This window comes from Hemitrygon akajei, chromosome 4, assembly GCF_048418815.1.
Source record: "Hemitrygon akajei chromosome 4, sHemAka1.3, whole genome shotgun sequence".
Lineage (NCBI taxonomy): Eukaryota > Metazoa > Chordata > Chondrichthyes > Myliobatiformes > Dasyatidae > Hemitrygon > Hemitrygon akajei.
In genome coordinates this window covers 27244863-27259727 of record NC_133127.1, presented here as the reverse complement: position 1 = coordinate 27259727, position 14865 = coordinate 27244863, and the positions used below count along the sequence as shown (strand labels likewise).

Here is a 14865-nt window from a genome sequence, read left to right as displayed (position 1 = left end):
TGTGCAGCATCCAACAGGTTAATTTGTAGGTTGATTCTTTGGTAAAGAAGGTAAATTCAATGTTAGCATTCACTTCAAGGGAATCAGAATATAAAACCAAGGACTGAATGGCTTATAATATGAAGAAGATTTGATGGCTCTGGGTCTGTATTCACTGGAATTCTGAAGGTTGAGGGGTGATGTTATGAAAATCTGGCCTCAATAGAATGTATGTGCAGAGGATGTTTCCTATGGTGAGAGACTCTAAGACTGGAGCACACAACCTTAAAATGGGGGTGGAGGCGACTGTCCTTTAAGAACGGAAACAAGGAGAATATCTTTACAAGAGAGTGGTCAATCTGTGGAGCTTGTTGGCACAGGCAACTGTGCAGATCAAATCTTTATGTATATTTAAGGCTGACGTTGGTAGATTTTTGATTGGTCAGAGCATGAAGGGTTATTGGGGGAAGTCAGGAGTTTGGGCTGTGGAAAAATGGATCAGCCATGATGAAATGGCGGCGTAGACGCGATGGAACAAATGATCTAATTCTGCTTCTACGTCTTGTGATAATAGTATCACACCAACCACTATGCTACCGTGGTGAATTTGCAAAAGGGGTAGGTGGAATCAGGACCACATTGACACATGTTGCACACAATAGGTAGTTGGAGATTCCTTCAGTCTGAACTAGTGATACGCAGTCTGTGGCTCATGGACCTCATCTCGTTCCTTGAGCCATAGCTTGCGGCTTTTCAAAGTCTCTAACTTCTGAATTAGAATATATTAGTGAATCTGACATCGAGAGTGGGAGCTGGAGGACGGATGAACAACCTAACCATGGCATGATGGTTCAGGAAGCCTTTAAGGGAGAGGAGAGTGAGAAGTGCACTCTTGTTGTGATCATTGATAGACAATTCTTTGTTGCAATGATCGAAGATGAAATGCTGAGGCTTCCTAAGACACTTCATTTGGAGAACTGTGAGCTGCATTTGGTCCCCTATCTAAGAAAGGATGTGGTGATAGTGGAGATGGTTCAGAGGAGGTTCATTTGAATTGATCCTAGGACTGAAAGGTTTGCCATGAGAGGACTGACTTCGAGCTCCTGGCCTATACTCATATGAATTCAAAAGAATGAAGGGGGACCTCATTGAAAATCATGCAGACATGGTCAAGCGTTTCAGTGGCTGTTCAGAACAAACATTAGGATGGGGAAGAATGTGATCTATGTGACTTTGACCATGGAAGAATGATTGTTGCTGTTGGACAGTGTGGAATGAGTATCTTAAAAACTCTTGAACTCTTGGAATTTTCATGTGTGAAAAACAACATAAAACATCCAGTGAGCAGCATTTCTGTGTGTAAAAACACCTTGTTAATGAAAAAGGTAAAAGGAGAATGGCCAGCGTGGTTCTGGCAGACAGAAAAGCAACCCTAACTCTAATAACCATGCATTACAACAGTGGTGTGCTGAAGAGCCTCTGAACAACAGCATGACAACCCTGAAATGGATTAGCTACAGCAGCAGAAGATCACTCCGGGTTCCAATCCTGTAACTAAGAAATTGGTCACTCTGTGGAAAAGGACATAAAGTTATGCACAGTGACAAAATACATTTCGGTGCTATGGATAGCTTACAGCGCCTCATGAAATTCCAATTTTGAAGAGCGGTTCTGAATCTTATTCAAATCAGTGTGATTGCAGTGCCATTCAGAATGATAGAGAACATCTTCCATGGGAAGTTGGGATCTCCCCAAGGTCTATATGATCATTATTCATACAAACACTGCCCTGGACAGATGGATCTCCCACAGTTCAAATGGTGAAATGAGGCCATAAGATGTCATCTTAAACTGGTTAGTTCACCATGTGCTGATACCAGGCAGCTATATCCCTCAGGACTCTAACATTCTGGCAAAAGATATATGTGGAATGGGTACAGAGTGTACATTCTATCATAAACACTGAATACATTCTATGTCATGTACTTTCATGTACATTCTCTACTGCAGCAATGAGGCCACACTCAGGTAGGAATAGCAACACCTTGTATTCCGTCTGAGTAGCCTCCAAACTGATGGCATGAACCTCCATTTTTGAACTTCCAGTATTGCCCCTCCCTTCTTCTCTTTCACCATTCCCCATTTTTGTTTCCCTCTCTCAGCTTATCTCCTTACTTGCCCATCATCTCCCTCTGGAGCTCTTCTACCTTCTCTTTATTCATTAGTCTTCTGTCCTCTCCTATCAAACTCCCCTTTCTCCAGCCCTATCTCTTTCACTAATCAACTCCTCAGCTATTTACTTCACCCCCTCCTCCACTCCTGGTTTGATCTATCAATTACCACCTTGTTTTTTTTCCCTCCCCTCCCCCTTACCTTCTTCCACTGCCCTCTCCTCTTCTTATCCAGTCCTGATAAAGGCTCTTGGCCTCAAATGTTGACTGTTTACTCTTTTCATTGACGCTACCAGCATTTTGTGTGTGTGTGTGTTGCTTTCCATTTCCAACATCTACAGATTTTCTATTGTTTGTGTTCCATTACTATCTTCAAGGCTTATTCCCAGGTGCTGTTTGACGTCTAGAGCATGGATAAGTCTGCAGTGGGAAGTGTTACCTGGAGCCAAGTGCTCAGGGAATTGGAAATATTGGGTGGGTGTGGAAGGGTGTGATATTTGAACAGGCTTATGGACCACTATCAGAAATTCTGAACAAGCTTCTATGTCTTTTTCAAGCAGACATTGAAAGAACGGGCAGATAGACATCTTCTTTGAATGGCTCAACAGGAGAATCAACTTCAACAATATTTAGAATATATTTTGGTTTTGGAATATTCTGAAAAGACTGAATTTTGATTTTAAGTTGTTACTTTATAAATAGAGCATAGTGTAACAAGAAAGAAGCATAATCAGATCAAAATAAATGTCCTTGAAAACAAACTGAAAAACGGTAAAAGAGGATTCAATAACATAGCAATATAAAGAACAGGTTTAGTGAATGCTTGACAGTTGGTGTGAACTCAGTGGGTTAAAGGCCGATTTCAAAGCTCTGTGATTCACAGGTATATGGAGTAATTTAAGGTAAGGGGTTATATAGGAGGCAGGGTTTAAGGGTCAGCACAACATTATGCGCCAAAGGGCCTCTACTGTGCTGTACTGTTCTATGTTCTATGTTCTAACTCAGCGCTCTGTGACTATTTTTTCTAGGATAGGGAGTGTAAGACTAGAGGGCCTAGATTTAAAGAGAGAAGGAAAATATTTTAGTGTCCTGAAGGGCAAGTTTTTCATGCAACAGGTAGATGGAACAGTGCGACAGAGGTGTGGGGCAATTATATTGTTAAATAAAAACATTGGACAAGTTCATGGATGCAACATGTTTGGGGTGAATATGGCAAATATCACTAGATCAGAAAGGCACCTTGGCTGGCATCGATGTGTTGGGCTGAAGGGCCTGATTCCATGCTCAAACACATTCCCATCCCTCCTATCTCTGCCTGTTGGGGTTATTCCAGGCTAATCATGCTTCCTCAGACCATTTTCTAGGATGATCAACACAAGAGTAATTAATTTAGCAGAAATGCAATCTTTTCAGAAAGCCCCAAGCATTCATCATCATCATCATCATCATGTGTCATGTTGGATGATGTGGGCGATCATGGTCTTCCGTCTGTCTTTAATCTGAGGAGTTCTACTAAGCTCTTCAGAACTTTTACCCCTCTACCCCTCAATCTGACTCATGTATGTCACATGCTGTTGACTGCAAAATTTTCTTCCAACAATTTTTCCCGTCAATGCAAGATGTTCGAGCTCTTTTCCTCAGTACATGTCCCAGAAATTCCACCCGTTGTTTCCTGATTGATGCTCTCAGCTCTCCTCATATATTGGCTTTCTATCGCACTTCCTCATTTTTTTACTCTGTCCTTTGATAATATTTTCAACATTCCTCTCAAAAAAAAACTTCTGCAGCTTCAAGACTCCTTTATTTAGTTTTGATGTCATCCAACATTCGTTTCCATGTGTTAGTGTGGAATGAACATAGCACCAAAACACTCTGAGTTTCCTACCCTCAGATATTTTTTATGGGAAAGATGTAATAGAGAAATGGAGGTCATTTAAAGGTGAGATTTTGAGGGTACAGAATCTTTATGTTCCTGTTAGGTTGAAAGGGAAGTTTAAAAGTTTGAGAAAGCCATGGTTTTCAAGGGATATTGGAAACCTGGTTTGGAAAAAGAGAGATATCTACAATAAATATAGGCAGCATGGAGTAAATGAGGTGCTCGAGGAATATAAAGAATGTAAGAAGAATCTAAAGAAAGAAATTGGAAAAGCTAAAAGAAGATACGAGGTTGCTTTGGCAAGTAAGGTGAAAATAAATTTGAAGGGTTTCTACAGTTATATTAATAGCAAAAGGATAGTGAGGGATAAAATTGGTCCCTTAGAGAATCAGTGTGGACAGCTTTGTGTGGAGTCAAAAGAGATGGGGGAGATTTTGAACAATTTCTTTTCTTCGGTATTCACTAAGGAGAAGGATATTGAATTGTGTAAGGTAAGGGAAACAAATAGGGAAGTTATGGAAACTATGACGATTAAAGAGGAGGAAGTATCTAAGAAAGGATGTGGTCAAAGTGGAGACTGTTCAGAGGAGGTTCATTTGTAATGATTCTAGGACTGAAAGGTTTGCCATGTGAGGACCGACTTCTAGCTCCTGGCCTATACTCATATGAATTCAAAAGAATGAAGGGGGGCCTCATTGAAACCTATCAGATGTTGAAAGCCCTCAGTAGAGTAGATTTGGAATGGGCATTTCCTGTCACAAACAAGAGAAAATCTGCAGATGCTTGAAATCCAAGCAACACACACAACAGACCAGTCAGCATCTATAGAAAAAAATATAACCAATGTTTCGAGCCAAAACCCTTTGGCAGGTCTGGAGAGAAAAGCTAGGGAGTAGATTTAAAAGTTGGTGGGGAGGGGAGAGGGAAACACAAGGTGATGAGTGAAACCTGGAGGAGGATGGATAAAGTAAAAAGCTGGAAAGTTGATTGGTGAAAAGGATAGAAGGCCAAGGAAGAAAGAAAAGGGGGGAAGAGAACCAGAAGGAGGCGATGGGTGGGCCAGGAGATAAGGTGAGAGACTGAAAAGGGATGGGAAATGGTGAAGCAGGGATGGTGGGGGCATTACTGGAAGTTTGAGAAATCGATGTTCATGCCATCAGGTTGGAGGCTACCCAAACAGAATATAAGGTGTTGTTTCTCCAACCGAAGTGTGGTCTCATCATGACAGTGGACAGTGGACAGTTTCCTGTGGTGGGAGTCAGCCTCAGAAATGGAGGATGTCCATTTAGAATGGCAATGAGGAGGGATTTATTTAGCCAGAGTGTGGCGAATCTATGAAAATAATTTCCACAGGAAGTTCTGGAGGACAAGGCATTGGGTATATTTAAGGCAGTGGTTGCTAGATTCTTGACTAGTCAGAGCATGAAGGATTATGGGGAGAAGGCTGAATGTTGGGGAGGAAAGGGAAAAGGATCAGCCATTACAAAATTGTCAAATGATTAGGTTAGGGTTAATCTTGGTTGTGGGTTTGCAGGGACGATGTGATGGCCTGTTTACGTGCAGTAATTGTTATATGGTTATATGGTTATGATGCTATTCCTTAGTCTCTTGCTCAAATGCTGGAACGTGCATTTAGCAAACCCAATCCTTCAAATTTCAACATAAGCCCTTCCGACAGAGGCTATTGTGCTCCCCAAGTAATTGAAATACCATGTTTTTGAATTATTCTGTTGCCCAATTTCAGTTTTCATTCCTGTCTTTCTTTCTTCTTTATGAAAACCATATATTGGACTTCTTGCAGTTGATGGACAATCCTCTCTTGGCACATTCTTCAACCACTGTATCCAGTATTTCTTGGATCTTCTCTTTGACAGTAGCTATCAGCACTATCTGTGTGTCGTACTTTTTCAAATTGAATCCAGCAATTATCATACTGAGAATGCTGTGAAATTCTCTTAGAACCGTCTCACTATAAAGGCTGATCTGGTCAGGTGAGAGAACACAACCCTATATGACTCCACTCTGAATCTGGACATAATCACTTTTCTCATTTTGAATTCTCATTCCAGCTCTTTGTTCCCAATATATATTTCTGATGATTCTGATACCTTTCCCATCAATGTCCATGTGCTAAATGATTTTTATAAGCTCTTAATGTCTCACCTTATCAAGGCTTTGTTGCATTCAATGAAATATGGCTGCAGGCCATTCTGAACCTTTGTTCCACACTCACAAATCATAGGCATCCAGAAAGTACAAAGTTTAAGTCTCTGAATTATAAATTAAGGAAAGGACACTGATGGAATTAAAAAGGACTTTCTGACCCAGTGCCCGCTGTGTATTCCTGTCATGGTAATTCCATCTGCAATGGACACGATTGGAAACAATGGGCATTTTTCAATGGATACTTCTCCATCTTAAACATTTTTTTTAATTGTTAAGCAGAAATATGAATCATTATTAAGCGTTTAGCAGTGTTGTGGGCCTGATAGAGCTTATCCCTCACAAATACTGGGAATAATGGGGAGGGTTAATTATGAGAAAAATGAGATGGGGATTAGAATTGCTCCATAAACCAGGATAGGCTTGAAGCTAAAATACTAATCTTATTCATTATTGCATACTGTTAGGTTAATAATATGTATGATCTTGATAATGTTTATTTTACCTTCTATATAAATTGTTATTGATATAGATATTTGAGATAATTCTCCTCTTATTTATATATATTATATACTCATTTTTAATTAATAATTGATTGATAAAGAAAGAAAAAACCTAAAATGATTATTGTGTAATGAGGAGTTGCTTTACAAATTGTTCAGATCACAGTGTTCTGGAATTCTGTTTGAAAAGTCATGCCAGTCAAACAACAGAAATAAAGATAAGATCCAAAACAGTCAAAGTCATTTATTAATTTTGTTCTCAAATATGACATTGAGAAAGCTTTCAGTTTTTTGGAAAGGAAGGGCTAAATCTGTCAGTCCAAATGTTGAGTCATCTTGTCAAGTTAGTCTAACTGAGAGGTAGAGACTTCAGTGAGCAGGTGACCTTAAGCAGAGCTGTGTCCGATGGGACTGTAGCAAAGGCACTAGTTGCTAGTAAGTTGCTAGTCTGTAATCCAGCAGTCTGGGCCATCAAAATGATTTCAAATCCCACCATAAGAGCTGTCAAATTGAAACTGCCTTGTTGATGAACGACCATTCTCGATAGTTACCGGTGACTTTAGCCTATCGAGAGGTTTGTCAGGAGGCAGATTAAGAGTCAGGAGTCTTGATGTCTGGTTGAGAGTGATGAAAAACCAGACTGGGTAAGGATGGGAGGTCTCCATTAGATCTCCAGATAGAGCTTGAACAACCAACAGACTTATGATCTGCTATGGTTTCTGTCACAAAAAGTGGATGCTTTTCATAGAGTATGGTAAAACAAATGGACAGTTACAAACTGTAAATTCCATGATTGGATGGCATCAGCTTTTCTGCAAAAATAGAGTCACCTCAACCGCTTCCATCATAGCAAATCGGTGGTCAGCACTTTAAACCATTTAATATCTTTGAACCCAAACCCCTGCTCCTGAAGGGCAGCACTTAGGTCCTGAGGCATCGTGAATAAATTGAGATTTTCTTGTGGCCAGCTGAGGAATGCTATGGCAGCCCCGAGACCTCGAATGATCTGAATCGGCTAGTCGGTGTGCAATTGATCTCAAGGCTGATCTCCCATTGAGGCTAATAGGTATCTGTGGAAAGAAATCACCATAACTGCACAATTGTAAAACCTGTGTTCCACTCAGACGTCCGCCCCTCTGCTCCACCATAGACTTTCCAAAGAGTCCAAAAAGAGAGAGTGACCTTCCACTTTTTTTCCCAGTTCTCAAGCTGGGAAATCCTCTGGCTAAACTTATCCCAGGTTAATTATGTGCAATTCCATCCCAATGGATGAAGATGAAATTACTTCACCAAGCATAGAAGATGTGGTCTTTTCAAATACTGATGCACAAGCCACAGCCATTCGCTCTGGAGAGAGTCATCATACTCCAGGTCAGACGAGAGATAACCCAGGTCAGGTTGCAGACCACAGTACCCAGGTAGATCCTTCGCATGATGGCGGTGGTGAGGTGGTAGAGAAGAGGAAGCTCAAGTGGCCAGCAATGGCAGACGAGAAGGCTTGGCGTGTGTTTGATGAGGATATCAGTGTGATGTTGGAAGACACTCTCATGGGAATATCAAAGAGAAAGTTGGAAGTGATGGGCGATATGATTTGTGATGTTGGAAAGTACAGGTTTGGTTTAGTTGAGTTGAAGAAAGCAAAGCCTACACAGCAACCAAGCAGGCGCCAGAAGGAGATTAGTAGGTTGAGGAGAGAGCTTAGATCGTTGAGACAGAGGTGGAAGGTAGCAAGTGAGGGTGACAAGCCAGGGCTTGCTGATCTCTGAGAGTAGTTTCGAATTAAGTTAGCATCACTCCATCATGCAGAGTCACAGCGTAAAAAGAGAAAAAAGAGAGAGAAGGCAAGAAAGGCATTCTTTGAGAACCCTCACCAGTTCACAAAGAGGTTGTTTGAACAAAATAGGAGTGGGCAGCTTAACATCTCTCAACAAGAACTTGAGGATCATCTGGCAAACACTTACTCTAATGAACAGTGGGAGGCTCCTTTGCTTGACATTTCTGGGCTTGTGAAGCCTACCAAGCCAGGAGTGAAGTTCGATCTGTCAGAACCCAAACTGGCAGAAGTCGAGCAGTTCATCAGAAAGACAAGGTCAGGTTCAGTGCCAGGACCTAATGGAGTGCCGTATAAGGTGTTCAAGAAGTATGAAGAGCTGAGGAAATACTTGTGGAGATTGTTAAAGGTGGTGTTGAGACAAGGTGTTGTTCCTTTGTCATGGAGTGAGGCTGAAGGAGTGTGCATCCCGAAAGAAGAGATTTCTATTACATTGAATCAGTTCTGACCAATTTCACTCCTAAATGTAGAGGGGAAGATTACGTTTGGCATTCTAGCAGAAAGAATATCTTCATTTGTGATAGAGAATGGATTGGTAAATACATCTGTGCAGAAGGCAGGAATACCAGGCTTCCCGGGATGCCTTGAACGTACTAGTATGATATGGCATACCATCCAGGAATCGAAAAGGTTGAGAAGAGGTCTGGCTGTAGTTTGGTTTGATCTTGCAACTGCATATGGTCCCATTCCCCATGTCTTGATTGAGTTTGCGATGGAATTCCTGTGGATTCCTGCTAAGGTGAGGAACTTCATTATGCAGTACTACAGTGATTTCCAGATGAGGTTTTCCACTCAGCAGTTTACAACTAGGTGGCAGAGCTTGGACATTGGTATCCCCATGGGATGTGTGATTTCACCCATCCTTTTTGTGTTAGCCATGGAGGTCATTGTGAGGGCTGCAGAATCAGTGGGACTAGGTGTTGCACTTGATGGCAGAGGGGAATTGCCACCAATATGAGCGTTCATGGATGATCTCACCCTTTTGGGTCCTAGCACTGAGGCAGTGGAAAGTGTACTATCTAGACTCGAGGAGCTGATGGACTGGGTAAGAATGAAGTTCAAGACCAAGAAGTCAAGGAGCCTTGTTCTTAGGAGAGGAAAGCTGGTTGACTTTCATTTCACCCTTTGTGGAGAGGAGATTCCATCCATTCAGGACCAACCAGTTAAGAGCCTCGGGCGATGATACACAGAGGAGCTGAGAGACACCAAGAGGGTTCAAGAGATAGGAGAACAGATCAGCAGAGGTCTGATGTCTGTCGACAAGTGTGGCTTGCCTGGCAAGTTGAAGTTGTTGTGCTTGCAGTATGGACTGATGCCACGGATAATGTGGCCACTAACTGTCTATGAAGTGGCAATGTCCCATGTTGAGGCAATGAAACGGAAGATCAACAAGTATGTGAAGAAGTGGCTTGGAGTACTGAGCAGCCTCACTAATATTGCAATCCACAGTAGCCAGACAAAGCTTACCATCCTAGTGCAATCCCTTGTTGAAGAGGTCAAGGTAGCCAAGGTAGGATCATTCTTGATGCTTCGAGACTCAAAACACCCTGTCATCAAGAACATCCAGCCGGATGTGAGATCAGGCAGGAAGTGGTCAGCCTGGGCAGCAGTTGATGAGGCAGAGTCTCGATTGAAGTACAAGGAGACGGTTGGGGCTACCCAGCTAGGCTGCCAGGGACTTGGATGGACAACCCACAAGTGGTGGTCATCTTCTACAGGTAAGGAGCGTCGTGAGCTTGTAATGCATGAAATACGAGAGGTAGAAGAGGAGAAGAGGTTAGCTAAAGCAGTTGGCCTGACCAAACAAGGGGCTTGGACCTGGTGGGAAAATGTTGAACAATGACATCTATCTTGGAATGTCCTGTAGCAGATGGAACTGCTCCACATTTCTTTTCTATACAGAGCAGTGTATGACCTGCTCCCAACACCTGCCAACCTCGGCACCTGGTATGAAGATAAGACAGACAGATGTGCTGTTTGTGGTGAGAAGGGAACACTTCAGCATATTTTGAGTACATGCAGAGTCAATCTTTCCAGCGGCATGTACACTTGGAGACATAACAACGTTCTCAAAGTTATAACAGAAGCGGTTGAGCAGAGGGTACTGCAGCACAACTTATCTCATGCCCCATGCTGCACAAAACATTGCATATCATTTGTGAAGGAAGGCTCCAAGTCAAGGGCGTACAGCGCAGGCCCACGATCAAGCATACTTTCTTCAGCCAATGATTGGTGTGTCAAGGCCAACCTGGACGGGAAAGTTTTCACCACATTGCATCCAGATATAATCATCTGGTCTGACACCAGTAGAGAAGTGGTTATTGGAGAACTCACAGTCTCCTGGGAAGACAACATCGATGAAGCCCACGAACGCAAGTTAACCAAGTATGCAGAATTAAGATCAGAGTGCAGAGACAGAGGGTGGAAGGTCTCATGCTATCCATTCGAAGTAGGGTACCGTGGCTTTATTGCGTTCACTTTCCAGAAGTGACTGCGTGACCTTGGCTTTACTAGAAGAGAGATCAAGTCAACCAGCAGGGCTGTAGCTGAGGCAGCAGAGGCAGGATCATCATGGGTGTGGACTAAGTACATCCAGAGGGGCAGATAGTCGGACAGTGTATCATCTTTGGTAAACACTTCAGTAGCTGCATAGATACCTGAAGAATCGACAAACTGTTGGATGGAAGCGACCAGCAACTCTGATAGAGGTAGATACCAAGTTCTTAAGCTCATCAGTGGGAGGTGGTACTTTAGCATTGCTGGTCCACCACCTCGAGGGAGTCTTGATCATAAGTGGGCCACAGGACAATTAATATCTTAGTCCATGTGTATTTTCAATTCAATTCTGTACAAGCTAAGTTAATGACATAGTTATAACATCTAAAAGACATTAGAGAAGGTGCATTGATTAGAAAGGTTTAGAGATTCAATACAGGCAAATGAGACAAGCTCATTCAGGTAATTTCATCAGCATGAGTGAGTTTGGCTGAAAAGCCTGTTTTCTGTGCAGTATATTTCTCCAAATCTATTTTGTAAAGTAGTTCAAATGATTTTTGTCTTTGTAATTGTGAGCATGTGTTTTGAGCCGATGATGAATTGTTAACATTGAGTTTGTGGGAAAAGCTCTTCACTGATTGCCAAAGGCTGTTCTGTCAACAGAGGTGCTGCTCGCTCTGGAACTGGCCCTGTGCTCTGAGTCTAGCTGATGTGCACTGAGCTGGCAAACCAGGGCAGAGAATCAGTTGTCAAATTAATCTGCTGTCACTAATGCTTCCAGCGCCCTTGTAAGCTGGCTCCATAATAGAGTGTTATGTTATGTAGCAAGCAGCTCTCAGATTTAGCACTTAATCCTGAATTAACCCCCACGGACTCTATGAAGTATCTGTGGGTGAAGCACAGATGCTGTCCGCTGAGGGATTAACTTCAGGCTTAATAGGTCATGAGGAAGATAAATGCAAAGTTAATATTCACTTTGAGAGTATTTGAATATAAAAGCAAGGATGTAATGCTCAGCTTTTATAAAGCATTGGTCAGACCACATTTGGAGTACCATGAGCAAATTAGGGCCCATTTATCTAAGAAAGGATGTGCTTGCATCAGAGCAGAACAGAGGAAGATTACAAAATTGACCCCAGGAATGGAAGGGGTAACAGATGAGGAGTGTTTGATGGTTCTGGGTCTGTACTCACAGGAGTTTAGAAGACTGAGGGTAGATCGTATGGAAGCCAATCTAATAGTAAAAGGCCTAGATAGAATGGATGTGGAGAGGGTATTTTCTATAGTAGGGGAGTCCAGAACCAGAGGGCACTGATCAGAAGGCACTACAGGAAGGATACTGACATTGTCACATACCCCGTGACCTGGTTAAAGAACCAGCAGAAATGGAAAAACATTTTGGAGTCTGGTATTACTAGTAACTAATAGTGTTCATTAGTAAACTACGCAATACAGTACTATAAAATGCAAATATATGAAACAGGTTAGCAATGATATATATATACAGAAGTGTGGAAATAGGAACCAAAACTAGGCTCTTTCAAACCTAGGGGTAAATGGATACAGTCTTATGATACGATAAAGAGTTCAGTTCAGTTCGAGGTGGTTGAGTAACGTTGGAGAGAGAGAGAGAGGTGATAAGAGGAGAGCCATTGCCGCTTCTGCTCTTTGCCTTTCTGCTTCTTCAGCCTCCAGCTTTTTTACTCATAACTCAAACTTGTGCTGCTGTGCTCTTTGCTTCTCCTCAGCCTCCAGCCTTAATCTTTCAAACTGAAACTGGGTCTCAAACCCGCTAGGGTTACTTTCAGGAAACAACTCCAACTCCTCTACTTGAAACACCTCCTTGGATACATAATACTCAGCTATGGCTCTCTGCATCTCTGACCTCTTCATGAAAGACTTCACCTTCGGAAGATTCAACTTTTTGCAATACTCCACAGCTCCAACCTCCTGGCGTCCTCTAATGCCTCAGAGGTTGGCCCTGCCAAAAATTTATCTACATCCATTTCTGCTTTTTTTCCACACAATCAAATCAAATAAGGGAATTTACCCCAATCAATTCAAGCAAGCCCCCCCCACACAATTTTTTCATATCCCAGACGGGCCCCCAATTTTGTAACGTACCCCGTGACCGGCTTAAAGAACAAGCAGAAATGGAAAAACACTTTGGAGTCTGGTATTGTTATAAACTAATAGTGTTTATTAGTAACTAAGCAACACAGTAAGATAAATGAAAATATTTTGAACAGGCTAGCTCTCTCTCTCTCTCTCTCTCTCTCTCTCTCTCACACACACACACACACACACACACACACACATACACACAGAAGTGTGGAAATAGGAACCAAAATCAGGCTCTTTCAAACCTAGGGGTAAATGGATACAGTCTTATGATATGATGAAGAGAGTTCAGTTCAGTTTGAGGTAGTTGGTTGAGTAACATTGGAGAGAGAGAGGTGATGAGAAGTTAGCCATTGCCGCCGATTGTCCAGTTGTCTTCTGAAGTACTGTTGTGATCACCGACTATGACCATTATACATACGACCGTTCTTCAGTGGTGGAATTATCACCCAGGTAAGGGAGGACACACAAATAATTCCCCACTGGTCGCACCTTTTCACACTGTGAGCCACTGATCGATTTCCATGAATCAATCCTCCAAAACCCCCGCCTTCATGTGGGTGTACCAAGCTCGTTCAGTGTCCTCACTGCATGTCTCATGGTGTGTCTGTCTGTTTCCCAGTGGACATGCTTTCTATCTCCACATACTGGACACCAGCTGTCCGTCAACTGACTCCACGCTGCTCTCTCTGCAGGAACCTTAACAAGCAGGCAAAGTGTCCTTGGGGAAAAGGTAAACAAGCAGGCAAAAGAAACCGTAACATTAATCTTTCAAGCAGTTTCTGTCTCTCTCTCTCTCATTGCTCTGGATGCCTCCCTCTCTCTCTCTTAATAGCAGCACAGTTCATAGGGTCAATTCTGGACCCCGTTTCAAACTTGGTTTGCCCATGACAGCATCAATAGAGGAATGGCTGACAGGCCAGAGGCAGCAGGTGGGAATAAAGAAGGCCTTTTCTGGTTGACTGCCAGTGACAAATGGTGTTCCTTACAGTCAGTATTGATACTGCTAATTTTCACATTGTTTGTCAGTGATTTAGATAACGGACTTCATGACTTTGTGGCAAAGTTTGTAGATGATACGAAGATAGCTAGAGGGGTAGGTAGAGGTAAGGAAGCAATGCGATCGCAGCATGACTGACAAATTGGAAGAATAGGCAAAAAAGTGTCATATGGAATACAGAGTTGGGAAATGTATGATAAAGCATTTTGGTAAAAGGAACAAAGTGCAGACTATTATCTAAAAGGGAAGAAAATTCAAACATCAGAGGTACAGAGAAACTTTGGAGTCCTTCTGCAAGACACCTAACAAGTTAATTTGCATGTTAGGACTGTGGTAAAGACGGCAACTGAAATATTGGCATTTATTTCAAGGGAAATAGAATATAAAAACAAGGAGATAATGCTGAGGCTTAAGAAGACATTAGTCAGTCTGTACTTGGTGTATTGTCAACAGTTTTGGACCCCATATCTCAGAAAGGATGTGTTGTCATTGGAGAGAGTCCAGAAGAAGTTCACAAGGATGATTCCGGGAATGAAGGTTTTAACATATGAGGAGCGTTTGGCAGCTTTGTGCCTGTACTCACTGGAATTCAGAAGAATGTGTGGTGATCTCATTGAAAGCTACCAAATGTTGAAAGGACAGGGTTAGGTTGTGTGGAGAGGATATTTCCTATGGTGGAGTTATCCAGAACTAAATGGCAAAGCAATCTTTTAAAAAAGAAGTAA

The 14865-nt window shown here is 42.2% G+C and overlaps 1 protein-coding gene across 1 annotated transcript in view; it reads left to right on the top strand.

Annotated features, from left to right (window-relative positions):
• Positions 1-7749, top strand: part of LOC140725980 (oxytocin-neurophysin 1-like) — a 55290-nt gene extending 47541 nt beyond the window's left edge. The window contains exon 3 of the mRNA XM_073041885.1: positions 7661-7749. Coding sequence (XP_072897986.1) covers positions 7661-7749 — 89 coding nt within the window. The remainder of the gene's footprint in view (positions 1-7660) is intronic.
• Positions 7750-14865: the final 7116 nt, after the last annotated feature.